We start from the raw sequence: 27,293 nt of genomic DNA, 5'->3' as shown, positions 1-27,293 counted from the left end.
TGGTGGTGACAAACCAGCCGCCCATTGCAGCCTGGTCCGTTCTTTCCTGGTGCAGCGCTGCAGGCACCAGTGCGGTCCGTTCCCTGTCTCCTCTGACCACCCTGGGCATCCCCAACCCTGTATGCACCAAAGGAGAGCCGGTTATCGCCCCAGCAGACGGCTCTAAATGGCTTTCTCATGTGGATGTTGAGGATTTGTTGGGGGGTGAGGCTGTTGACAGCCATCCTCGAGATAGTGTCCTCACCTATAGCCACCCAGGATGCGTGGCTAAAGCCCCTTGACATCCCCAACCACACTTCCCAGCCCCTTGGGGCTCCTCTTGGGCCGCTCAGGGGCGCAGCGGCCTGCTGCTCTCTCGTGCGCGTCGGGTCCCCAATCCTCCCCCCCCCTTCTCGGCCAAGGAACTGGGGGCGGGACAGTATCCCGGGGGCTGGGCCGGGCGTGGTGGCCCCCTAGGCCCTCACGGGTGGGGCCAGCCCCTTCGCGACACCGCCCTCCACGGGCAACCAATGGAGGAGGAGGAGCCGCGCCGGGATTGGAGCGGGCGCGGGACTGGCCAGCGCGGGGGCCGGGACGAGGGGCGGGCGAGGCGAGCGCTGTCAGCGCGGTTATAAGGGAGGGAAAAGTTCCCTGCGCGGAGAGCCGGGCAGGCGCACGCTCATACGGCGGCCGCAGCGGCAGGGCGGGGCCGGCAGGGCGGGCAGCGGCGGAGGAAGACCCCCGATAGCGACCTCGCCTTCCACGGTGTCTCTGTCAGGCCTCGGTCACATTCCGGGGTCCGGAGGACTTGTGCACAGCGGCCATGGGTGGCGTCGGGGAGCCCGGCGGGGGACCCGGGCCGCGGGAGGGGCCCGCACCGCTGGGGGCGCCCCTGCCCATCTTCCGCTGGGAGCAGATCCGCCAGCACGACCTACCAGGCGACAAGTGGCTGGTCATCGAGCGCCGCGTCTACGACATCAGCCGCTGGGCACAGCGGCACCCAGGGGGCAGCCGCCTCATCGGCCACCACGGCGCGGAGGACGCCACGGTAAGCTAGCCCACAGCCAGCGGGGTGGAGCCTGGCGCTAACGGTGGGGAGGGAGACGTGGGTCGTAGGCTCCTAGTCTCATTCCACCTGCGGACCTTAGCATCCTTTCTGTTCTTTCTGACCTTTGACCCCACTCCCTGGCTCCAGAGCTGAGATGGAGCCAGAGCTAAGGAAGTCTCTTTTCATGGAGGACGGGCTGTTGGTCAGCCTGTGCAATAGGTCTCCTGGAGGAATGGGCCCACTGAAGTGGGTGTGCCTTGAGGGGCAGATCCCACCCTAGGTAAGGACCCTCACTGTTGTACCGAGGGTCTCATCTCTGCTGTGAGTCTCTCGCACTAGTACCTGGTGCTTCCAAGGGCGAGGGGCAGGGCTGGGTCCCTAGTGACAGGGATATGCCATCGGAGACTGGGGGCTGGGCAGCAGAGCTTGGGCAGGGCCTGGAGGTCTGTGGCTTATCCAGCACTTGTGTAGACTGTTCTGAGGGCCAGTGACTCACCTCTGCTGGGCTGGCAGCTGCACGTGGGAAGTCTTTGCCAGGCTGGGTGGGCCTCCACGGGAAGCACAGTCACCCCAGGCACAGGCCGGCCCCTGGGGACTCCGGCTTCCCATTCTCAGTCCACGTCTAGACAAGGAGGGATGTGGCTGGCCTGGAGGACTATCTGGCTGGAATCCAGTGGTGAAACAATTTCCCAGACCCTTCCAGCCTCTGTCACCCTATGTGGACAAAGGTTGAGGCCACGAAGCTCTGCCCTCTACTCTCCAGAGCTGTAGGTTAGTCACAGAGGGTACCAGGAAGACCTTCAAGACTGGAGGGAATGGAGTCCTAATGGAAGAACTTGGTGGCAGCAGAGATTCTGCCCTGTCCCAGGACTGCCACTGTCCCTCTCCTCCCCCATTCACTCAAAGCAACAGAGAGGCATAAGACTGAGAAGGTTCCTGAGAATTATCAACCTTGGGCCACAGCATGTGTGTGTGTGTGTGTGTGTGTGTGTGTGTGTGTACCTACCTTCCTATGAGGACATGGTGGGCATGAGGTACTTCTCCCACCGGGCCCTGGCAGCCCTGTGAGGATCATGTTATAGCATAGGACAGGATGCTGGGCAGGAGAGAAGGACTGCAGAGAGCACAGACTGATTGCTTTTTCCTGTTCAGGGCCAGGTCTATACGGGGGCCTCCTACATGGGATCCCTAACTTTATATTTAGCTCAATGCCCTGACGCCTCCATCTAATGATTTTGCTATAGCCACCATTTTGATTCATAGCCAGTAAGGTCTGTCAGGAAAGCATCTTTCTGCATCTTGAGGTCGGGTTCTGCCTCTGCCATTGAAGGCTCTGAGTGGTAATTCCTCTGTACCTCAGTTTCCTTATTGCCTCTCAGCCTGTTTCCTCATTGGTCAAGTGGGGAGAGCTGGGCTGTAGGGTAAACCAGCCAAGGGCAAGACTACACCTTCTCAACCATGCTGCTATGTCACAGTTGTTCATTCAGTAACTGTTCTTTCCTTTATATATGCAAGCTGTGCAGTGAGACCTTCACAGTATTCCCAAGCCTTTGCTAGGTAACCTTGTCTGTCTCTGACCCTGTCTGTAAGAAGAGATTGCTATAAGCCCTAGACACTGGGGCAGAGTTGCCAAAAATACCTGATGTGCTCAAATCAAAGGATTGGGAGGGGCCTGGGTTCAGCAGACCCTAGTCTTTGTCTATGATGGACCCACAGGGCATACCAGGGGTTGGACTGGTCCAGTGCCCTGTGTGATCAAGTCTAGATGCCAGTTGTCCCAGCCCAGACCCTGGAGCTCAGGTTGGGGTTGGGGGGCCGCTGCCCACTTGCCTCTGCCCAGACACCCATCAGCTGTTCTCATGTCCAGGCAACAGAAGCCTTCCTGCCAGGAAATTCCCAGAGTTCTTGTGCCATGAAGTCAGCTTGTGACCATCCTGGGATACAGAGCCTGGTGCCTGGGGAGAGTACTCTGGGCCCAGGGCCAGGTTTGTCTAAGAGTCATAGATGAGAAGACAAGACGAGAAGAGCCAGCCAGAGAGGTACAGCCTCTGTGGGTCATATACAAGTGAGGGTCACATGCCAAGCACCTACTATGTGCTAGACTCTAAATTCAATGCTGTTATTGATACTATTTTATTTATTTATTTATATTTTATGTGCATTAGCGTTTTGCCATGGGTGTTGGGTCCCCGGGAACTGGAGAACAGACAGCTGTAGGCTACCATTTGGGTGCTGAGAACTGAACCAGGGTCCTTTGGAAGTGCAGTCAGTGCTCTCAACCACTGAGCCATCTCTCCAGCCCCTTGATACTATTTCTTAATTCCCAGGATACCCCCACTAAGGCAGGTATTGCTACTGTTATCCCTCTTTACAGATGATGAGAAAACAGATTCAGAAAAACAAAGTGACTTGAAATGGTGGCAGGTGTGGGATTTGAATGCCCAACCATGCTTTTCGCCACCTTGGTTTTTCCATGATGGGATCCCCTAAATCTGCCCATGAGTATCTCCTATGCCCCCCTGCCCCAATATCTGCAGATGCAGCTGTGAACAAAATATTTGCAGGGAAGGAGTGTCCAGGAGATGGGTCAGCAAGAGCAAAGACTCAGAGTGGGATGATACCACCCATACCTAAGGAATACAGCATGGCCGCAATAGACAGTAGTCACAGGAGGGGGAGTCAAGAGGCAGGCTGCCAGATTCACTGGATGTTTTTGTCCTTAGAAAGACTTTGGGTTATTCTAAAGAAGGAGGAGATCTGGGGAGAGAATGGAAACCAACAGGGTCTGCTGTATGTTTAAAAGGATCTCCGAAGGGTAGAATGAAGGTTAGTCGGTAGGCTGCTTGCCTAGTATTCCTAACGCTCTAGGTTCCATCCCACCACTGCATAAACTTGGCTGTGGTGGCACCCACCTGTAACCCAGCACTCATGAAGCAGAGACAGAGGAATTGAAGTTCGAGGTCACCCCCAGGTACGAGGCAAGTTTGAGCCCAGATTGGGATACACGAGACCTTGTCTCCAAATAAAAGGATACTTGGGGCTAGCGAGATGCTCAGTGGTGAAGAGTGCATGCTGCTCTTGCAGAGGACCCGAGTTCCAGCCCCAGCACCCACCCTGGGTGGCTCACAACCCCTTGTAACTCCAGCTGCAGGAGAGCCAACATCTCTGACCTCTGTGTGCATTGTCATTCATGTATATACATACCCCCCAATACATACACACACATAATTAAAAATAAAAGAAAATCATCTTCTAAAAGGGCAAAGGCTTTAAGAAGTCAAGGAAAGAAAGATGGGGACCTGCCCTCTCTGAAGGGCATTCAGAACAAGGAGCTCCGGTGTGTGAATGTGTCTCGTCAGAGATATGTGCATACTAGCAGGTGCCATTAGAATCATCTCTGTAAGATGAGGGTATGGTAGAATGCTGGCTGAGCATACTCGAGGACCTGGGTTCAATACCCAGCAGTGAAAGTTTTTTAAAGATGAGGCAAAGCAAATAGAGCCCAGCATTGTGGTGCCGTCCTGGGATACCAGCACTTGGGAGGTGGAAGCAGGACCATGAGGAGTTGAGTATCACCCTCACTTATACTTTGAGTTTGAAGCCATCCTGGATTACATTAGATCCTGTATCAAAACAGAACCCACCCACCCCCAAAATGCTCCAGTTATCTGTCTTTGTGTTATCTTTAGAGAAGGAGCTGCCCTGTCCTCAGACTGTGACTCTATTTCCCCTTCAGTGTGGCAGGGATAAGAGTGCTTTCCTTTGGGGTTCACTGTGGGAATGGTGCTGGGCACCTGGCTGAATGGTTACCATGGGCAATGAAACCCTGAACTCAACTGGTGTGGTTATGGGGAAGGTGGGGAGTTTCCCAGAGGTCCCTGGCGCTCATTAAGGTGAAGCACTGTCAGCCCTAGAAGAATTCAAAGTTCAGCAGGCTCGAGCCACCTGGCCTCCACCTTCTTGTGGCCCCTTGGGAATGGTGAGCTAAAAGTAGGAGCGGCTAGTGCCACCCTCAGAGGCTGTGCCATAGTAGTTTCAGCCAACAGTTATTGAGTAGGTTCTGTTCTGAGAGTTTTAGATGTAATAATGTATTTGCTCCTAACAACCTTTGAGGTTCGGTCCTGTCTGTTGTGTAGATACAGAGATTAGAGCAGAAGGTGAGCAATGTCTTCATCTCTGGGCTTGGGATAGGAGCTGATAGGGAACAGGATTATGACCAGGAAGCCCTGAGGCCTAGTGAGGGCAGGATGGCCTCAGCCACCCAGAACTAATGCCCACACCCTGTTCCCACCAACCACACTGGCTGCTTTGAAAGTCCTGCTTCAGGGAGTAGGCATTTTGTGGGGCCCGAGTGGGCATTAGTTTGTTTTGTCTTACGATAGGATCTCATTATGTATCCCCGGGTGGCCCAGAACTCATTATATACACCAAGCTGGCCTCAATTGCCACCTCCCTCCTGAGTACCGAGATTACAGATGCAAGCCCCCACACCTGGCTCTGAAGGGCTTTACAGGTGTCTTCTCCTGCAGGCCGAGTGCCCACCTCCTCCTTGTGGGAAGGAGCCAGGATTGTGTGACTGGTAGGAATGCTGTGTACGGAGGGGGAGGTGGAAATGGTGACCTCAGAGAGTCAGACAGCCTTCCGCCTTCCTTCCTCAGAGGGAAGGCTTCCCTTGGCTGCCTTCGGGTTCCTGATAAAAGAGCCAGGCTCTAGTGGTAAAGCCAGGGTTCAGTGGTAAAGAGAGGACCACGTGCCAGAAGGCTGGGTCATTTTCAGGTATTTGCTGAGACAGCAACATCTCTGAGGCCAAGGGTCCTGGCTTGCAGAGGTTCAAACGTGTGTTCCCACCCTTCACCAGGACACCAGGGATGCTGAGGGACCTGGGGCCGCATTCCCTGAGCTGGGCTTCAGGCCAGAGTCATGTAGGTTGCAGAGCTGTGTCCTTGCCCGCTTGTCCTTGCCTCAGTTTCTCCCTCTGTTAAGGGGGTTACTGATAATGTTTTCTCACCGGGCCTTTGAAGACAGTGCTGGGGAAGAGGGTGGCTCTGAAGTGCACAGCCTTAGTCCCTCCTGCCTGCCTCCATTTGGAGGGTGAGAGAGAGGCAAGGGTGTCCCTGGGGACCCTATGCTCACCTCTAGTAAAGGTGTAAACAAGCAGCAAGTGCAGATCCAGATCTCCAGAGCTCCAGCAGCATTCCCGGCTCCCTACCTCCCTGGCTGATCTGGAGCAGTCTCCATTCTTTGGCCAGAGAGCAGAAATTCTTCCCTCCCTCTCGTGCCTGGGGTAGAAGGAGGTAGTCTTCCCAAGCTCCCACCCTCTCCGTTTCTTAGCCTGAGACTGAGCTATGCATGTCTTGACCAAACACATCACATTTTCACTGCCTGCAGCCCGTGGCTGTTAGCAGCAGGTGCGTCCAAGAACAACACTGGCCAGTGGGCTGCTGTTAGCTGCTACTAGGCCCCAAGTGCTTTACCCACCAAGTCCGTCCTTCCAGCGGTCTGTGATGTTTCCCATCTTATCAAGAAGCAAATGCAGAGGGAAGGGGGGCAGGCCTGTCTGGGGCTTCTACATGGAATCACAGGTTCCATCTCTGGTGGAGGGCTGACTCCAGACTGTACCCCACCTCCCCAGGCCCTAGGTAGCTGCTACGCAGAGCTCATAGTGAGGCTGGGGTCAGAGCAGGGCCTCTGCTGGTCTTGACTCTGAGGGTTCCATATTCTGAGGGTTTGTGGACATTAGAGAGAACAGACTCAAGTTCAAACGCCAGTTCTGCCACTACAAATTCTTCCACTAGGACAGGTGTCTTAAGGGAAAAATAGTTCATAACCCTGCCCTGGGAGGTGGGTAGGGCTGGCTCCTGTCTATTTATCATCTGTACTTGAAAACTTGCCCCAAACCAGGTATATCTGTAAAAGAGCCTGCAAGAGTCACCAGGAACCTAGGTTTGCTATGCTTTTTTGTTTTGTTTTAATTTTTTTCAGATTAAATAAATATGTATATGAGTTTTTTGCCTGCATGTACATATATGCATCACATGTGTGCCTGGTGCTCAGAGAGGTCAGAATGTGTCAGATTCCCTGGATCTGGGGTTTCTGATGCTTGTGAGCATCATGTAGGTGCTGGAAACTGAACCTGGGTCCTCTGCAAAACCAGCCAGTGTTCCTAACCACTGAGCAATCTCTCTAGCCTCCGTGGTGTGCCTTTGATTCCAGCAGTTTCAACCCACTCATATCTGAGACTCAATGAAAGGTTTCCAATTTCATTTGCTTTTGACTCTTCTAAAGTGGTGTGTGTGTGTGTGTGTGTGTGTGTGTGTGTGTGTGTGTGTTGGGTGAAATCACAAAATTTGGTATATACACCCTTAATCTTTCTGAATCTTCCTTTCTCCCTGGCCCTTTGGTCCTTGATCCCAGAAAGGAATAAATAGTCCATATGACCCAAGCTAGAGTTCTAGGAAGTCCTTTGCTAGTGCTCCGAGTCCAGGGACCCACCTTATGAGTGTTCTCTAATAACACACAGGCTCCATGGTGCTCACTCAGTCCCAAGGCCCCAGCCTTCTGTCCAAGGGCCTAGGGTTACCTGTATGTCCCCTTCCCATCAGCTGGAACCCTGACCTTCCCACCATGAAAATTTCTGACCTGGTCCCAAGGGGACTCCCACTTCCCTATCACTTTAGTGGACTGGGCTGATTGGAACACCCTTGGGTGGGCCTGGTTCTGCTTACCTCCCTACAGTACACACCCGTACAGGGCTGTGTCTGGTGTTCATGTTGGCTGTGACCCTAGGCACATTTCTAAGAGTCTGAATCTTGCTTGTTGAGGTGGTAGGTGGCTGTGTGGGGGGTGGAGGGAGGAGACTGTCTGTCTGTCTGTCCATGCCCCAGGCTCTGTGCTCAGGTAGAGAGGTTTCAAATCACCCACCATCAGCTTTAGGGAATTCTGACAGCATGGATGAATCTTGAGGATATGGTGATATGTGAAACCGCTAAATCACAAAGGGACAAATGCTATACAACTCCATTTAAGTGAGGTTCCTGGAGAAAGGCTAGAGCCATAGGAACAAAGAGTAGAATGGTGGGGTTGGGCTTGTGGAAAGAGAGTGAAGAGTTGAGTGGGTATAGCCTTCATCTGGGGAAGAGGAAGGAGATAGTCTGGAGATGGATGGTCACATGAAGACCCTTGATACCACTGGACATTACTCCTAAGAGTGGTGAACTTAGGTGTGTTTTACAGATGACGGTGATAATGATGATGATAAGGATAATAATTTAAGACTGGGGATGTAGCTCAGTTGGTAGCATGTTGTCTAGCACCTGCAGAATCCTTGGGTTCAATCCTCAGTAATTCACACACCAGAAGTGGTGGTGCCACCTGTAATGCCAGCACCCAGGGATGGAGTCAGGAGAATCAGCAGCAGAAGGCCATCCTCAGCTACAAAGGAAGTTTAAGGCCATCCGGGGCCATGTGTGACAACAATGAAGTCCAGGGTCAGAAGGGTCCTGAAGGTAGGAAGCAGAGGCCCTTGCAGGAGAATGTACTGGCTCAAATCACATGAAAGTGGAGTCAACAGAACCCCAGTGAGCCTGGGCCCAGGCAACTTCCTGTGGGACCCCATTCTCCTGTGTCCCTGCCCCTCCTCTGTCTCCAGAGGAAATGAGGGCTATGCTTTTATAACCCCTGCTGCTGGATGAGGCCCAGGGAACCATCCAGCCTGGCTTATTTTAGAAGCCACACCCTCCTAGCTCTCCAGTCCCTAGCTATCTTGTGTCATTGACCCCTAGGGAAGACTCTAGGTATGGTCTCTAAATAGTTTCCTTCCTCCAAGGACTCATCAGAAATGTCCAGCCAGACAGTATAGGGACTACAGTCATTTTCAGCCTTATTTTCTTTTAAAATTATTTTATTTTTACTATTTATTTCTCTCTCTCTCTGTGTGTGTGTGTGTGTGTGTGTGTGCGCGCGCGCGCGCGAGTGTGCTGTATGCATGTGGGTGAATGTATGAGTGCCCACATGCATGTGGAGGATGCTGGGTACCCTGCTCTATCACTCTCTACTCCATTCCCCCAAGACTGTCTCACTGAACCTGGAGTCACGCTGGCAGCCAGCAGACTCCAGCAATCCTCCTGTCTGTCCTCCCCTACTTCCTACCCCAGCTATAGACTCACACAACTATGCCCAGATTTCTACGTGGGTGCTAGGAATTTGAACTCAGGTCATTGTGCTTTTATGGCAAGTACTCCTCCCACTGAGCCATCCTCTCAGTCCTTTATTTTTGATAGACACTTAATAAGGCCCCTATTCTTGGGGCTAGTGGGCTATTTCAACACCTGTGCACAATGTACAATGATCAGGGTTATTAGCTTGGTGACACAGTGAGGTGACTGACTATAGCTAACAATGTCATTTCTGTTTCAACCTACACAAGCTGGTAAAGTCTTGGATAATAGGAGGCCCCTGTTCTTTGTCAGACTTCTGCAAAGGTGTTTCCTTTTAGCATCTTGGAAGGGCCCTCAATCTCCTTTCCCAGGGCCATGGGGACAATGCCATCCAGTCACATACTGTGCCTTTGAAATTGCAACAGTAAAAATCAGTCGACCACCTGCAACCAATACCTGGGCTAGATGTGATATCATAAATGATACCTAAGTAAAGAGCAAGCGCAAGGCTGAGACAGGAAGGATGAGGGAACCTGGCCACCTTCTCCTTATCATCTGTCTTATCTCCCTCTTTTGTCTTTTTCCTGTATTGCTCCTCACCCCTGCCCCAGTTACTATAGAAAGACGCAGGAGTGTCAGGCTTTTCTGTACTTAAAGGAAACTGCACTATCTACTGGCAATGTAGGTCCGTTGGTAGAGTGCTTGCCTATCATGCATGGAGCCCCTGAGTTCAGTTCTCAGCACTTATGTGAACTGGGTAGGCATGGCGGTGCGTGTCTGTAGTTTCAGCACTAGGGAGGTTGCGGCAAGACGATCAGTCCAAGGTCATTCTCTCTTGGGCCATTTAGCAACTCTGAAGCCAGCCAGGGCTACATGAGACCATGTCTCCAAAAAGAAAAGAATAATCAGACAAGTTTAAGTGCTCAAATGTCTTCCTTGCATGAACCCAAGAACCCAATGTGTATGGCCCACCATTGACCAAGTGGCCCACACACATTTTACCCACTGTTGTGTTGGTAAGAATTGGATAAATTTAACATTTGTGAGCCACACCTTGTTTTACACGCAGTAGGAAACACCGTGGCACCCAAAGCTTTTTGGAATGGTCTCCGTCTTTCTGGGGTTCTTTCAGGCCATCGAGAAGAGGGCCCTGCACTACATGAAGCAGACGGGACATAGCAAGCAAGGGGTATTGAACAGGGCACCTGGGGCCTGGGGAGGAGTACAGAGAGCTGATAGGTGAGGCTGGCCCTCCTGGTCTTTTGTCTATGACTGCCCAACATCTAGCCGACTGTCTGTCTGTCTGTCTGATCATCAATCGTCCTTTCTGGTTTTTTTTTTTTTTTTTTTTGATTTTTCGAGACAGGGTTTCTCTGTGGCTTTGGAGGCTGTCCTGGAACTAGCTCTTGTAGACCAGGCTGGCCTCGAACTCACAGAAATCCGCCTGCCTCTGCCTCCCAAGTGCTGGGATTAAAGGCGTGAGCCACCAATGCCCGGCAATCGTCCTTTCTGTTAGTTTTAAAAATTAGATTTATTCCATTTTTCTGTGTGTAAGTATTTACCCTGCATATATTTACATGTAACACATGCATGCTTAGTGTCACAGAGATAAGAAGAGGACACTGAATACCCTGAATCTGGATTTACGGATGGTTGTGAACCAGCACATGGATGCTGGGAATCTAACCTAGGTCTTCTGTAAGAGCAGCAAGTGGTTTTAGCCACTGTGCTGTCCCTCCAGCACCGCAACCGCCTTTTCATGAGCTGTCTATTCACCTGACTGTCTTTCTCCTTCAGGATGCTTTCCACGCCTTCCACCAGGATCTCCATCATGTGCGCAAGTTCCTGAAGCCCCTGCTGATTGGAGAGCTAGCCCCAGAGGAGCCCAGCCAGGATGGGGCTCAGAATGTGAGGGAACTGCTGGAGGCCTTGGGGGCTTTGACTGTTGCCACTAGCAGCTGTTGTGCATTACTCCTGGGGGGGTGCAGGGGGGGTTGGGGCTGGGTCCTCTTTGGGGCCACATCAAAGGTGAAAGCCATAGTGATGTCCTTCCTATAGAAGCAAGGATTCCAGATCTGACTTAGCTAGGAACTTGCTGTGGGTCTCCAGATGAGGCCTCTTTCTGCCCCAGATCCAGTGCCCCACCACGTTCTACAATGGGGGTGTTTTTGAGTCTGGAAGGGCCCCTCTACTGGCTTTGATTTTCTCTACTTATTACCTACCCCCCCACCTTTGGGTCAGGGAGAGACGGAGCCACTAGCTCCCCAGCTCACACCCTGGCTGGTGTTCTTGTTCCTCTTCCATCACCTTTGCTAACACCTGGACCCAGCAATGGGAAACAGGATGGCTTGAGAAGCAATGGGAAGTTTCTGGGGACTCTGGTGGTCCCCGATTCCTCATCTGCTGGGCCACTCTCCTGCCACAGACCCAGCTGATCGAGGACTTCCGAGCCCTGCGCCAGGCAGCTGAAGACATGAAGCTATTTGAAGCTGACCGCACTTTCTTTGCACTCCTGCTGGGCCACATCCTGGCCATGGAGTTGCTGGCCTGGCTTATCATCTACCTCTTGGGCCCTGGCTGGGTGTCCAGCATCCTTGCCGCCCTCATCCTGGCCATCTCTCAGGTAACCCAAGACTACCCGGCAGATATGGGAGTCCAGCCTATGTGGAAACTCAGGACAGCTGTTTTTTCTTTAGTGAATGAAAGAAAGAATGGATGGATGGGTAGATGAATGAGTGTGAAATGCTAGAGGTCCTTAAGATGTGCCCGATCCAGAATGTCACAGTCCTGTGCATGATCATTTTCTGCTTAACATGAAGGTCATGGCTAACACTCCAGTGACAAAAGACAGGTTAGCAAGAGAAAAACCTAGAAAATGTATCTGATCATAGTCTTATGTGGCCAAGGAGCCCTCAGATTAAAGAGCAAAAGACCAGGGTGAAATATCCGCTTGTGTTTTCACACGTAGGTTCTATGCAGCAGGAACAGCTTGTAGGAATGGGTTAGACACAAAAGATCTGTGTGATGGAAATAGAATGAGAGGGTCTGAGCCAGTGGGAACCTGGCGAGCCCTGTCACCTCAGATCCTTCTTAGCCTCTTTTGGAGGCATCCTCCCTCCCAGGTATGGGATGGAATGCTTCTCGAAACAGGGTCTTAGGAGCTCTTATCAAATGAAGTGGCCCTTCTTCAAGGTCAGCAGCAAGGCAAAAAAAATTAGAGTAGTGAGTTCAGGCTTTGGAGGAGAGCCCTTGTGTCTATGGCCTGCCTCAGGTAGGGTAGAGAATTCTAGGTTCTATCATTTGCCTTCGGGGATGCAGGGAAGCAGGCGACAGGAAGCTATGAGAAGAACAGAATGTTTGCTTCTGAAGCCTGTATTCAGAGACACGGTTTTTCTGAACCCTGGCATTTGCATGCATACGCACCATCAAACTCAGGTGCATTGGCCCAGTAAAAGAGGCAGCTGGTTTCAGTGGAACAGCAGTAGCAGGTGAAGCGTCAGCAGTTGGTGGACCCCTGGTGCAGAGGGGGCCCAGGTAGCCTCCTCCACCACTACTGGGTTCCTCCTCCTCCACTCTCCCCAGGCCCAGTGCTGGTGTCTGCAACATGATCTAGGCCATGCCTCCATCTTCACTAAGTCCAGGTGGAACCATGTGGCCCAGCAGTTCGTGATGGGGCAGTTGAAAGTGAGTGTGGACCTGGGTGGGCATCCAGGCATGGAATTGGGGCTCTGTACTGGGTCTGCTCAAGTGTGTGGGTACCAAGCAGGGGCACAGCCTGACTCTACCCCTGAGATCCCTTCTCCCCACAGGGCTTCTCTGCCCATTGGTGGAATTTCCGTCACTTCCAGCACCATGCCAAGCCCAACATCTTCCACAAGGACCCAGATGTGACCGTGGCACCTGTCTTCCTCCTGGGGGAGTCATCTGTGGAGGTAGGTGCGTGGGACATGGATACTCAGGACAGGCCCGCAGCTCAGGGGACTTGGCAGGAACCGAGACCCCATGCTTGCTCCCAGCTTAGCCTGCATTCTAGCTCTAGGTCCGGTCCTCCTCCCATCTCCTAGCCACCTGGGGATGAGTGGCCCAGTGGCTAGAATCTAGAGTTGCCTTTGACCTTGGCCTCAGCCAGCCCCCTGATCTTGGCCTGGAGAGCCGTTCTCCCCAGCCGACGCCTGTCTCCACAGTATGGCAAGAAGAAGCGCAGATACCTGCCTTACAACCACCAGCATCTGTACTTCTTCCTCAGTGAGTACCTGCTGGCCCTTTGGGGGTGGGGAGGTGACCTATGCTGTCCTCCCGAGGGCTCCAAGCCACCTTCCGCTCTGGCTGTCCCCCATCTTTCCCACCCTCCCTAGAGTCTCCCTGCCCTCGAGCCAGGGCCGTCTGGAGTCCTAGAGTGTTTTGCATTTGCCTCTGCAAACAGGGACAGGGTAGACTCAAGAGCAGAAATATGTAAGACTGGCTCCTGACCTGTACAAGGGACAAGGGAGGTGGGAGACAGGGACAAGAGCCAGCTACCAGGAGACTGAGTGTGAGTCAGGCCCTGTGGGAACCGTGAGGTCATCTCAGTGGATAGGTCCGCATTTATATCCTATGAGTGTTCCTGGAGGAACAGCCTCTTTGCTTCTCCGCCCACCACTCCCGGGGACCCCACCCCTGTTACTGCATGCCCCTGTGCTCCCTTCTTGCAGTTGGCCCGCCGCTGCTCACCTTGGTGAACTTCGAAGTTGAAAATCTGGCATACATGCTGGTGTGCATGCAGTGGACGGTGAGTGGCACTGCTGGAGCCACAGCGATAGCTTTCTGGGAGAGGGCTCCGGGGGACGGCACTGTCCATCCCCGGGTGCGAACGCGCGTTCACGTGATCTGTGTGTGTGCAAGGAGAGAATCTGCACCTCGGGGTATGCTGAGCCTCTCGTGTGTGAAGGAGCTCCCCTCGTGGGGGGAATCGCTGGACTGACTGCCAGGCATCTGTATCCCCGGCACGGACTGCCCTAATGCACCCTTCAAGTCACCATCATGGCCAGCCCTAACTGGTGACAAGGCAGGGGCCCAGTCCTTTCACTCAGCCATGTAAGCAGAAGCCCAATCAGGGGCAGTGGGCTGTCCAGAGCCCTGAAGCAAATGAAAGAGAGAGTCGAATGACTCCAGCCCTTCCTCCTGCCTCCCAGTTCCCCCCACCGGTGGAGGCCACTCAGCACTGCGTCTGTCCTCCTTGCAGGACTTGCTGTGGGCTGCCAGTTTCTACTCCCGCTTCTTCTTGTCCTACGCTCCCTTCTATGGTGCAACTGGGACCCTGCTCCTCTTTGTTGCTGTCAGGTATGGCCAGATTCACAGTGACAGGAATGGGGAGATCTCACACAGGTGTCCGGGGACCCTGACCACAGCCCCCCCTCTTAGCCTGTTGTCCCTCTGCAGGATGGGTGCCAGTGCCAGTGCCTCCTCTTCAGGTGGCTGTTAGGATAATCAAACACCGGCAGAGTAGCCAGACCCTGGGGCTGGTGGATCTGAGGAAAGCAGCTTGGCTTGGTCATGGCTCTGTGGGTGGCCCTCAGCCTCACTGGGGACACTGCTCAATGAAGTTTCTTTAAATGTCAATGCAGAAGCAACTAGATAATTCCATTGTACAGACGGGGAAGCTGTATGTATATATGCCAGACTCTACTCTGAGCTGGTTATAGGGCAATACCAAAGCCTCTCTCACAGGGTCCTGGAGAGCCACTGGTTCGTGTGGATCACACAGATGAACCACATCCCCAAGGAGATTGGCCATGAAAAGCACCGGGACTGGGCCAGCTCTCAGGTAGGCACTGGGGAGCCTGGTGGGAGGATATGCTAGCTGGGGACTGGGAGGGATCCGGCCTTGCTGAGGCTGCCAGGTGGTGGGGTCAAGGTTCGGAGCCAGCCTCCCTCACTTGTACCCCTCCTGCCCCTGGCAGCTGGCAGCCACCTGCAATGTGGAACCTTCACTCTTCATTGATTGGTTCAGTGGGCACCTCAATTTCCAGATCGAGCACCAGTAAGTGTGGCCTGTAGGGCTCGCTGGGTACAGGATGAGGCCAAAGCTAGGGCCCAGAACTCTGTGGGATCCCTGGAAGATGTGGTTTGGAGGATGAGGAGTAGGTGGGCTCCCTCTGGCAGTTCCCTACTCAGATCTGGCCTGCCTTCCCAGCCTTTTTCCCACCATGCCAAGGCACAACTACCGCAAGGTGGCCCCCCTGGTCAAGGCGTTCTGCACCAAGCATGGCCTCCACTACGAGGTGAAACCCTTCCTCACCGCCCTGGTGGACATCATCGGGTAAGGCTGCACTGGGCCCCTCAGGTTACACGTACTAGTCTCTTACAAGGCTCCTTGCTCTCTCTCCTGAGCAGGTCAGCATCTTCCAAGTACCTGGTCCTCAGAGGGGCCCTTCCTAAGAACTGGCTTTCTAGACTTTTCCTGATCAGCCAGTGCTCTCCTTTCCTCCCAGCACAGAGAACTCACGGAGCCCTATAAATATGGCAGTGAGTCAGACAGGCTGAGAGGTTCCTGTCTCCTGGGAACTGAGGCCAATGTCTTACTTGGGGAAACAAAGCAAGTGTTTGTAGGGCTAGGGAGATGGCCCAGTAGGTAAAGTGCTTTCTGGGTAAGGATGGAGACTTGAGGTCAGATCCCTGACACCTATGTAAAAAGCCAGGAATGATGTGCACCGGGGAGGCAGAAACTGGGGATCTCTGTAGCGTTTATTGGCCAGTAAGCTCCAGGGTCAGTGAGAGACTCTGTCTCAGAAAGTAAGATGGAAAGTCAATAAGAAGATGCTGGGCATAACCCGTGTTTAAAAATGGTGGGAAGGAATCACACCATCGTGGGATAGAGCTTGAGTTGAGAGTTTTTACTGAGAGGAGGGAATGGGAAAGGGAGATAGGAGAGGGGAGGGTGGCCTCTGGAAACAGGGTGCTGGGAGAGATGAAAGAGAGGCGGGAGGGGGGAGGGAGAGGGGGGATGCATTCACACCAGACACACACACAATGATACAGTGATCGTGTGTGTGTGTGTGTGTGTGTGTGTGTGTGTGTGTGTGTGTGTGGTTAAACAACCAGTGCATGACAAAACTTGAGAACCATTTCAATAACATAACGAGAATGAAAACCTAAGGTAGAGGGTAGAGGCCAGAGGGGGATGTGGAGGGTCAGGCCAAGAGTATAATATTGTTTATTGCATAGCAGGTGCAAAGTGTGGAGACGCTGCCATGTGAGCAGGGAAGTAGGGAGACAGCTGGTCAATGGGGAAAGGGCACGTGCTACAGAGTATTCCGGATAGAGGCTCTCAGGCAGGGACGGGCCACTAAGAGGAGAGAGCACCTGACTCTCGAATCTTGCAAAGATGCTCTAAGTGGGCATGCACTTGGCAAGGGTGGATGCTGAAAGGGGAAAGGGGGAGGCCAAGCTGCTTGTATCTGTTGGGGGGGGGTGACTCAGCCCTCAGGAGCAGCCTTGGAGGTGGGGAAATGGAGGTTGGATTCCAGGCCTACACACATCTGCACACTGTTCTTTTTCTGTTCTTGTCTTTGGGATCATGATGGGGCAGGTTCTGTGTCCCATGTCTTTGGGTTGCAGAGTCCAAAAGGGAGAGGCAACAGGGAGAACCAGGTGAATGGTGGCCAGGCCCACTGAGGCTCACAACTGACTTGGCCACCTGCCACTCACCTCCCTGCTGCAGTCCAGATTCCACTCTGGTTAATGAGTACCTGGCCCCACACAGCTGCCTGTCTCGGGGGATGGGAACTCACAGGGATGTCTGCTCAACAGTCCTTATGGGACATGGGGTGGGGGGATGCTAATGCCTTCCAGCTGAGTCCTCCACCCCATCCCCAACTCTCAGGTCCCTGAAGAAGTCTGGTGACATCTGGCTGGATGCATACCTTCATCAGTGACGACAGCACCCACACGGGTGGCGAAGGGGTGAAGGTAAAGACTCCAGCAGTCGCCAAGACACTGGGCAAGATCCACAGCCCTCTTCACCCCCTGCTGGGGCAGCTGTCTGCCTGCCTGGTCCTGGGGCTTTCCTCAGTTCTCAGCATTTTCTGTTCAAGAGCCCTATGGCCGTGGCACCTGTCTTGACAGGACCAGGGCGGAAGAAACACACTTAAAGCTACATGGTGAGAGCATAGCATGTTTTCCTAGAGCAAGAATTGGAGGAAAACTTGTTATTTTTATATAAAAAGCAACCCAGACACATGGAGCTAAGTGTTGAATTTTCATGGATTTCGGAGCCAGATCCGCTTCAGACTTCCCAGAGGGGGCGGCAGAGTGTTGGAATGTAAGGAGTTTCCTCTACTCAGGGTGCTCTGGGTCATGGAGGCAACAGCTGCTCCAGCTCGGCTCCACCTCAGGGCTTGGTCCCTTCCTGTTCCTACACTCAGCAGCACCCTGGGGTGAGTTATGTACTTAGGGGCCCAGAGTTGAGGGTCACATCTGCAAGAGCCTCTGAATTGTGGGATGGGAAAGCCCATGTGTTGGTGCTGCCCTCCTGGAGGCCTCTGAGTTGTGGAATGGGAGAGCCCATGTGGGTACTGGCCTCCTGGAGGCCTCCATGCAGGAGGATCCAGTAGCAGGGAGACTTGGCATGGCACGGCAGTTGCAGTGCTGAATAGTCAGGGACTTGGGTGTGGCCATTCTGTCCCTAAGTCCTTGGACTCTGTGGACTGTTTCTTGAGCAGGGGCTAGCCTCCCACTTAGCCTCAGGAACTCTATCTGGATAATGGGTGCAGCTGACCGTACCTACCAACTGTTGGGCAGCTCTATGGGGAGAGTTTGCTTAATCTTGGTTCTCCACCCCCAAAGTGCTAACGATGTCTCCTACTTACACTAAGCACCCCAGTTTGGGAGGGCATACCTCCCCTGGTGCTAAAAAGCCAAACTCAGCCCTTTAGGCATAGGCAAGTACTCAACTACTGACCTAAATGCAAGCTTGGTGAGAAGAGCGGGCACAGTGGGCCCTTCTGCCGCCAGCACAGACGCTCCGCAACTCTGAGCTGGGCTGCAGATCTTTGCTAAACAAGTTTCAACAGCTTCAGGCAGTATCAAACCTGGCGGAAATGCCGCGCTGGGGCTTCCTGGAGGAGCTGAGGCTGCCACACATAACTCTTGTGCAGCACTCCCACTGCTCTAGACTACGCTGTCTCTGAAAGGGAAGGGTGCAAGCCTTGTAGTTCTGGTCACACATTTCCCTGGTCCTGCTCTGTGGAACCTGACTGTTCAAGACCCGAAGCCCCTAATGTTCACAGAGACCATGAGTCAGTGACTGTCAGTGACTGGTGGGTTCGCAGATCCTGGCCCAAGACCTCAGGCTGCTTTCAGAGAGGATGCCAGACAGACTGGATATGTAGCATCCTTTCTGTCTCTCCCTGGGCCAGGAGACACATGATGGCCTTCCTCCATTTACATTACCCTCCAGGCCCGCAGTAGGCAATGTAAAGCTCCCTATGACCTCACTGCCAACAGGAGCCTCCTGGAGAAAGCTAGGGAAGCAGACGTTGGTGGCATCAGCATCTACTGGGTCCCCACCTTGGTCATTCCATTCAGCTTCCACCTCCCCTTCTCTGGGATTAGGCGGATGGGGATGGGTGGAGGGCTAAGTCCTGCATCTGCTAGGATTTAAGGCTGCTTGACCTCAGGGAGGGAATTCAAGCTCTCAAAGCCAAAGTGTCACTTCCAAAGTGGTGAGAAATAGAAATGATGTCCCAGGAAGGCCCTTAGCAAAAGGCCGGCCTCAGAGGTGTATTTACAAACCTTATGCATGTGGCCCCCTACCCCTGGGCTAGCTAACTACTTTGTGCTCTGAGACAAGCCTTTTGCTTTCTCTGGACTTCACTTTCCTCCTCAGGTAGTATCCCTTGAAAGGTACACATACCTGTAACCCAGGCTCTTAGGCTGAGGCAGGAGGATCACAAGTTCAAAGGCAGCCAAGGCAACTTAATGAAATCCTGACTCAAGATGGTAATATTACATATTTTAAGGGTCTGGGGATGTAGCTCGGTGGTAAGATTGTTAGTCTAGCATGTGTAGGCCCTGAGTTCAAGCCCTAACACTAAAAAAGAAACTACTTCCTGCTTCAAAAGCAGATTTCTTATACCCAGAGTTTGTCACACTGTCTTACTGTACTGACAGCTCCCACTTCAAGAAATCCCCTCTCCATCCAAACCGTGATAGCCCTTGGTGCCAGATAGGTACAACCAATCCAGGAAGGGCTCTGGAGGGCATTCCCTCCACACACTGCCTGGCAGCACCTTGTCCCCACACTGGCAGATGGTCAGAGTTCCATTGGCACCTTGACATGCTTAGAGCCGTATTCAGAGGAATCACTGGGCCTGCAGCACCACCCAGGGGTTTCCACACAACTGCAGTGTGGACTGTGTTCTATGCTACCCCTAGTGGTAGCTCAGGGTAGTGCGCTCTCCCTCAAAATCCAGAGCTATCTAATAAACTACCCCACGGAGACCCCTGCCTTTGGGTCTCTTCCTTCTGCCTGGAGCCCATTACTGACCGGTCATCTTTGTCCCTTCTTCCCCTCTGCCATCTATGCTATAGCTCTTGGCAGTGAGTCACCTCCATTCAGCTCAGTCCCACCTCCCTGCCTGTATGCTTTCTCAGAGCAACGATGCAGAGATCATAGAACATACTTATCCATGGGACAGGAAAAGGCCTCGGTTGTCCCCCCCTTTACTGTCTATACAGCAGTCCTGGGTCCAGAAATAAAGCTTCCTGGGGGAAGCCACGGCTGGTTTGTTCTTTGAGTCCACCAACAGCTGAGAGTCTCCAGTGGCCAGCTCATACAAAGCAGCCTCTGCCTTTGCGGGTGTGGCTAGCAGTGGAGAGATAAAGGCCCCGAGAAAGGACACCGTGCAAACACACTGTGTCCATAAAGACCTCACCACTTTCCAAGCCCTGCTTCCTGTTACTGGCTCTCTTGAACAAAATGGTTTAAAGAAAGACCCACATGCCTTCAAGTCCAAAGAAAAACATTGACGGCAGCAGAAGGCAGTAGGGCCGTAATTGTGATGTCCTAAAATGCTGTGTGGCCATGCATTCCATTTATGGTGAAGACAGTCTGGCTATAAATATAAAATCCTGTCAATCAAAAGAACACTGGCGTCCAGAACCTATAGCAGATTTCCTCCAACCCATTCACAGGTTACCAGGTGATCCTTGGGGACCCACTGCCGTCTGGTCCATCTCACAACAGCTGTCCTCAAGCCCTTTCCAAGTCAGCATAGCAAAGCCAGCTGAACCTCAGGGACTCAGGGCACTGTAGCCCAAACTAGTCCCAAGTGGCTGCAACCTCTGCCCCAAAGCTTCTTGCTAGAGGCCTCCCTTCCCCTTCCAGTGGCCCTGAAGGCTTCCATGTGTTTAGCTAGATATATGAGGAACTTGTCAAGCTGCTGGTCACCTGTGGGCCTCCAGCTATACACACAGAAATGCATGTACAAATATCCAGGCTGCTCTGGCAGCCTCACCTCTGGGGCTGGTGCCTGGCATATGCTCATATTACTCAAAGCTGGTAGGGATTTTTTTCTCAGTAGCACCCTACTCCTTATCATCTCCTCCACCTGGTGTAACCGCCCCGCTGTCTGCCTTTACTCACGGGGCCTCCTGTACAGAGTGACATTTGGCACAATGGGGGAAAGGGGAAGAAATGGCCAAACCAACTGAGCTAAAGCATGAATTGCCCATGCGTGCTCTGAGGTGTCTGCTGTCACTGCGCTGACTCAGGGTGAGTACCTTCCCCTCTCTGGTCTTAGCATCTTGGCCTGGGAGGTGTTAGGGTTTGATTACTCTGGGCTTTGAATATTAGTGTCATAACTTTCATAGGGGACAGGACCTCACAAATTTGGGGATGTTGGTCAAGAGTCTCAGTCGAGCACTGTAACAAGAGAGGAGCGGGCATGGGTGTCATCAGCTCTGGGCCCTAAGTAGTGCTCAAGGACAAGGTGGGGTCTAGGAGAGAGAGAGAGAGAGAGAGGGAGGGAGGGAGGGAGGGAGGGAGGGAGGGAGGGAGGGAGGGAGGGAGGGAGAGAGAGAGCGTGTGTGTGTGTGTGTGGTAAGATGGTTATCACAGCTCAGACCACCTAGTCCTGCAGTGTTCCCTTCAGTCACCCTCCTGCTCCCCAGATCTGTGGGTATCAGATGCTGTAGGCCCCACATTCACAGTTGGCAGCCAGGGTTTGGCCTGAGTCATACTGGGTTTTGGGGGGCCAGGTCCAGCCCAAGTAGCAAGTGGAAGACATAGATGAGTACTGAAAATGTGCTCAGCAGAGTCTACCACCTCCAAGGTCTCCGTGGGCTTATCACTCAGGTGAGGTCAGGGCCTGGGGTGATGGACAAAAGTCAGCAGCCTTGGATTCATTTTAGCCCAAGTCTTTTCTTCAGTGTGGAAACTGTGGCACGGAGGGTCCTGGAGATGAGGTGGCAAAGGACTCATCCAAGGCCACTCAGCGAATCAGTAATAATGTCTGCCACCCCAGGCCCTGTTCCAGGCACAGTGTAGTCACTGGGAATCACTCTCACACAGTGGCTACTATCCTGTACATATCTGGCTAGGTCTTGGCCATCCATGGGGATGAGATCTCTGCTGGAGTTCTCCCCTAAATTGCTGGGAGCAGCTACAAGGCCAGCGAAGAACATCTGGAATGTTGGCCACCAAGAGCCTGATGGCTCTTCCCTGGCACAGCTGGAGTGACATGGCCCGCTGCTCCCGTCAGAGATGGATGCTCAGAGAGCAGCAGTGTGGGTCCAACCACAGGGTGAAGTGGGCACGTGCCTCTCATGTAGATTATTCTGGGTTCCCAGGCTGGTCAGACAGACCTAAGACCAGAGTAACCAGGGCTGGCATGGTACAGGTCTTCCCCAGGGTGCAGAGACTCACAAAGTCTCCACATGCACACAGCAGCACAACAGAGAAGCCTCTGTCTCCAGAACCTTGCCTGCCTCTCCTAAAGAGGACAGGGGTTCTGTTTGCTACTTGCCTGAACAGTCAGACCTTTCTCCTGTGGGGCAAGTGCGCCCCTTCCTCCCAGACCTTGCATTACAGTACCCGCGACATTAGCATACAAGAACATTAGCCATCCATTCATCTTACTGAGCTCCAGGCAAGTGAGAATAAAATTATTATTTTTTATTTCCCAAAAAAAGTAGAGGTGGGGAAACAATGTGATAGAAATTATGGTCAGCTCCTTCTGGGTTCTCTGCCTCTGTAAGAACAAGCAGTTGGTCTCTCTTGGCTGGGGTCCTGGAGGGCTTCCCCAGAGCAGGCTGAGCCTCTTTCTCCAGTTTAAATATTGGTTAGTCCATTAGCTCTCAGGAAGACACAGCTTGGGTCCCTTCCTGACACAGCTGGCACCCCCTCCCACCCGCCCTCGCATTTCCCTCATGCCCTCAGCCTCCCCTGACCGCCCCTTCCCTCCATACTCTTGCTTGATCCTCTCTGATCACGCCAACAGCCCTCCTGAGACACCCCACCCCACCCCGTTTCTCCTGCCCGAGAGCAGCAGCCTCAAGCCACAGCTTATACAGATGAAGCCAACTTTACCTGGAGGGCCTTAGGGGAGCCTAGCAAGGAGCATCTGGTAAAGGTAGATTGTCCTAAAGCCCAGCCCTCTGTTACCCTCCTATCAAAAGCATTCTGGAGGAAATGTTAATACAACAACACCTAAAACCAACAAAATTGTAAAAATAGGAAAGAACTAGTGAGAGGCCATGCTGGCCACCCTACCCTGGGGAGCAGCTCAAGGGCTCCTGCAACGTCCACATTTGCTGGACCAGGCATCAGGGACTGGCCAGAGGATTTGAAAACGGTCTAACCACCCTAGGATCTTGGGGTTATGAACTAAGAAGCATCTGGCTGGAGTGAGAGATAGGTTATGGCTCTAGGCTGGCCAGTCCCTTGTTCAACCTGGCCACTGCCTCTGCTGAGCCCACACAAGGGACATTCCCTTTGGTCTCTGGAGTTGGGTAGATAGTAAAATAGAACCTTTGCAACGCTGGGGCCTGGAGCTGTGATGGTGGGCGTGGGGGGACTTTTCCTTGGGTCTCAAGGTCTAAGGTGGCCCTGGGCAGCTGGAGGGAGGCCCTATGTACCAATCCCAGCCATGGGAAGGACACTCAGAACACACAGCATGTCTTCATCCAAAGAACCAGACCATAGGCAGGCAGGGAGTATAGAGCCAAGTCCTAGACCCTGCTCCACAGACCCCCAGTGTGTCTGTGGGACAGAAGGGAGTGCAGACTAAGGTCTGGTGGCTAGGCTGCGGGGAGCAGAGTCTTATACCATACCAGGGATCTTTAGATGCAGAAGTTAAGAGGCAGAGATGCAGTCACCTCTCTCCTGCCCTTTGGGAGAAGGGCCTGGGAGGCAGAGGCAGAGGGGACATGGTTAGGGCTGACAAAGGGGGAGCCCATGGGGATAGGATGGGGTGGGGGAAAGAGCAAAGGATGGAAGACGAGCATGGGGAATGTGAGCCAGCGGTCACTTCAGTCTCATGAGAATCCTTCAAAACAAAAGCCCTCCCCTCCCTCTGGCCGTTACCCCAACTGTGCCCCTTCCCCGAGGGTGCCCTGAGGACTGCTGTGTCACTTATGGAGGTAGGCATCCAGCCACAGCTCCCCAGACTTCTTCAGGGAACTGCAAAGAGAGAGAGGACCAGGGTTCAGGAACCAGGATAGAAAGGAACCAAGGCTTCTAGACTGGGACATGTAGAAGCCATGCTGCTCATTCAGCTACTGACCAGGGCTTGCCACTTACCACAGGGGCTGTGGGTTACTGACTAATGCTCCCCAGGGAAGCCCCTGGGCAAGGAGAGAGGGGAGGTCCTCTTCCAGCCCTGGGTGGACCAGAGGTCAGTAGTCCCCACTGTGAGCTAGATTCTTTATTGTAAGGACAGCCATGTGCCTCTCACCTCAGCCCCACTGAATCTCTGGCTCCTTCCGGGGCCTCAGAGCCCCAAGCCCACCCCTCACCTCACAATGTCCAGCAGGGCCCTCAGCAGTGGCTTCTCCTGGTACTCGATGCCGTGCTTGGCGCAGAGAGACTTCACTAGCGGAGCGATCTTGTGCAAGTTGTGCCGTGGCATGGTGGGGAAGAGGCTGAGGCGGCGGGAGGGCAGGGTGAGTGCAATACAGGACCCGTGCTCTCCACCTCTCCCTACAGCCCAGGGAGGCTGAGGCCCTATCTGCAACCTGGAGAAGACTATGGAGCTCCTACCAACTGTCTACAGGGGCTACTAGTGATGTGTAGAGGGGCAATTTATGAGCAGGGACCCTGCAGAAAGCCATATTGGTATTGCATAGCCAGAGACAAGGGTCTTGTGTTTTTTAAGAAAGAGAAAGAAACAAATGAGTGTTAAGTCTCATGCCTGTGGTCTCATCATTTGAGTACAAGGCAGAAGAAGACCTGTAAATTCAACCCCCAGCTTTTAAAAAGAAGGAAACGAAAGAAACAGATGGGGGGTGAGTTGAGAAGAATAATAAAAGATGAGACAAAGGCAGATGCCCTGGGGACAGTCCTTTAGCCACCCATGACCACACAGGCTATCTAGCAGGTCCTCAGGTTCCTAGTCAGTTAACCTGGAATGAGTTTCTCAGCACTGGGAGCACTATAGGACTATGAGATGGTCTTGCAAGCTTTTTCTATCTGCAAAGTGACCACACATGAAGGAGTGCAGTCCCCAGGATGGCCATGTGGCACAGGGCCTGGATAACAATGCCTCGGGACACGCTGATCCCAGAACCCCTCTCCTGCCCAACTGTGTTCTCAGATGGGGTAGTGACCTTGCCAACAAGAGAAGGTAAACCTGCATGGCACCCTTGGCCTGGGGGCTAGTGACCACTGCATCCCCATTCCTCATCTACCCTCTCCCCCAGACTTGCTGGGCCACACTCACTGGTGCTCGATCTGGAAGTTGAGGTGCCCACTGAACCAGTCATTGAAGAAGGACTGCTCCACATTGCAGGTGGCTGCCAGCTGCAGAGGGGACAGGGAATAAGTGGCTGGGGGAAAGAAGGAAACCACAGGACCCAGACTTACCTCATAAAGGTCACCTTACCCAGGGTCTCGGAGCCACCTCTCTAAGTCACACTGTTATCTGGAAGCTTCAGCCTACCCAGATTCCCCAAGGATCCTCTGGAAGATTCCTACCATTCCCTCCCTATCATCTTGTGTGTTGTTTTTTAACTCAGCCTTGCCTTGGACTCCTAATCCTTCTGTCTCCACTTCCCAAGTACTAAGATTATCGGCATGGGCCACCACACTGGGTTTATTGGGTACCAGAGATCAAACCCAGGACTGTATGCGTGCTGGACAAGACAACTGAGCTACATCTCTAATCTTCCTACCACCCTTTCTTGCTTAACTCTGAGGCTGCCAACAGGTTACAAGCAGTCCTAAGGAAGCCCAGCATAGCCCTGGATCCCATGGGGCAGCCAAATCTGGGTGAAGGCATGGATGGGGGGGGAGTCCGGGCTTTGCAGGGCCCCTGTGATTGCCTTTGCTTTCCCTCACCTGGCTGCTGAACCAGTCCCGGTAGTGCTCAAGATCAATCTCCATGACGATGTGGTTCATCTGTGTGACCCACACAAACCAGTGGCTCTCCAGGAACCTAGAAGACGGTGCAGCTCAGTGCTGAAGCCTCAGGGTGGGGGACAGGCAGTCACACAGAAACAGACCCACTGTAACTACCCTACCCCCATGGCAGATACAGGGTTCACATCACAGCCCCATCAAAGTCGGTGCTCTCAAACGCACAGGGTGAGCCAGCAAAGCTGGGGTACCTGATGAAGTTGAGAAAAACCAGTGCTCCCAGGATGCCATAGAAAGGGATGTAGGTGTAGAAGAAACGCACATAGTAGCTGATGGCCCAGGCCAAGTCCTGTAGGGGAAACAAGATTAGACTTAAGCTGCCCCACCCTACTTGGCATGGTGCCTAACCACAGAGGCGTGTATACACACAGATCACTCTGCTTGGCACAGGTGTTCAGAAGAAACCACAGCAGGCCGCTAGGAAGTTGGGACATAGGGCCATACAAGGTCAGACCTTGCCTAAACCACCTGCTTGCATGGGGTTTGCACTGGTGAGTTTCAGGAAGGAAATGGGGTATTGGTTAGGAGGTAGCCAGTAGGTCCAGATGGTTGTAACGTGAGCCCCCGACGTGGGGCCAGGTCTCTGTCCATCATCAGCCTTGCCCCTGCTCAGGCACCTGGATTTCCTTCCTTCCTTAGGAGGGAAAGGGTAGGAGACAGGCCACCCCTCCCTGCAGCCCGGACCCAGGTCACTTCTCAGGTTGGATTCTCTTCTTGGGACATCTCCCCTCATCACTTTGTCTGCCCCTCCTCGGGATGGGTAGCAAGGTCCTAAGTTTGGATATCTCTCCTGGGAAGCCTCTGCCCTCTGTCACAGGCTCACAAGCAGTCATTCTGCAGAGAAATCTCGTCTCTCCACTTCCTCCGCCACTCAAGCCACGTGTTTTGGCTGAACCACAGCAAGAGCCTCCCTTTGTCCTCCTGCTGACGGTCCTCATGCATCCAGGGCAACCAATGACTTGTGCTCCCAGCAGATCCAACTCTGCTACAAGACATTCCCCCTCCCCCGTAATCCAAGAGCTCCTTTGCCTCAGCACCCTGACACGGTTCCCTCAGGACCTTTGCACAAACTGTTTGCCGTCAGGAATGCTCATGCCCAGCCTTTGGTTATCAGAAGGTTATTTCATCAAGGACCAGCCATTCTGAGGCAGTGGGAAAACCCCAAAGAGAGGCTGGAGAGGTGGTCCATTGGATAAGAGCGCTGGCTACTCTTCCAGAGGACACAGGTTCAATTCCCAGAACCCATACAAAGGCTCACAGGCATCCGTTGTAACCCTAGCTCCAGATGACCTGATGTCCTCTTCTGGCCTCTGTGGGTACTAGGCAGTGCACAGATACACATGCAGAGATCTTGAAATGACAGCAGAATCTGGCACATTGGTGTCTGTTCAGGCACAAAACGGAGAACAAATCCAGGACCACATTGATGACAAAGACATGGCGGATTCCGGAATGATTTAGAGAACAAGGGTGGCCCTAGACAGCACTCTCTTGGTTG

At 53.1% G+C, this 27,293-nt stretch overlaps 2 protein-coding genes across 2 annotated transcripts in view; one reads left to right on the top strand and one right to left on the bottom strand.

The window, feature by feature from the left end:
- Positions 1 to 627: 627 nt before the first annotated feature.
- Positions 628 to 17,404, top strand: Fads3 (fatty acid desaturase 3). Its single transcript, XM_005063854.4, has 12 exons — positions 628 to 1,027; positions 10,981 to 11,091; positions 11,609 to 11,806; positions 12,766 to 12,867; positions 12,993 to 13,115; positions 13,368 to 13,428; positions 13,875 to 13,951; positions 14,405 to 14,502; positions 14,890 to 14,986; positions 15,123 to 15,202; positions 15,356 to 15,481; positions 17,045 to 17,404. Exons 1-12 carry the CDS (start codon positions 803 to 805, stop codon positions 17,094 to 17,096), a joined length of 1,350 nt encoding a protein of 449 aa, XP_005063911.1. The 5' UTR covers positions 628 to 802; the 3' UTR covers positions 17,097 to 17,404.
- Positions 17,405 to 22,321: 4,917 nt separating this feature from the next.
- Positions 22,322 to 27,293, bottom strand: part of Fads2 (fatty acid desaturase 2) — a 38,471-nt gene continuing 33,499 nt past the window's right edge. Inside the window, exons 8-12 of the mRNA XM_005063853.4 lie at positions 25,987 to 26,084; positions 25,718 to 25,814; positions 25,101 to 25,180; positions 24,178 to 24,303; positions 22,322 to 23,842 (exon numbers count right to left, since the gene is read on the bottom strand). Of these exons, the coding sequence (XP_005063910.1) occupies positions 23,791 to 23,842; positions 24,178 to 24,303; positions 25,101 to 25,180; positions 25,718 to 25,814; positions 25,987 to 26,084 (453 nt within the window). The 3' untranslated portion in view covers positions 22,322 to 23,790. The remainder of the gene's footprint in view (positions 23,843 to 24,177; positions 24,304 to 25,100; positions 25,181 to 25,717; positions 25,815 to 25,986; positions 26,085 to 27,293) is intronic.

This window comes from Mesocricetus auratus, unplaced genomic scaffold (genome assembly GCF_017639785.1).
Source record: "Mesocricetus auratus isolate SY011 unplaced genomic scaffold, BCM_Maur_2.0 Super-Scaffold_4256, whole genome shotgun sequence".
NCBI classification, from domain to species: Eukaryota; Metazoa; Chordata; class Mammalia; order Rodentia; family Cricetidae; genus Mesocricetus; species Mesocricetus auratus.
This window is presented reverse-complemented; position numbering and strand designations above follow the sequence as displayed.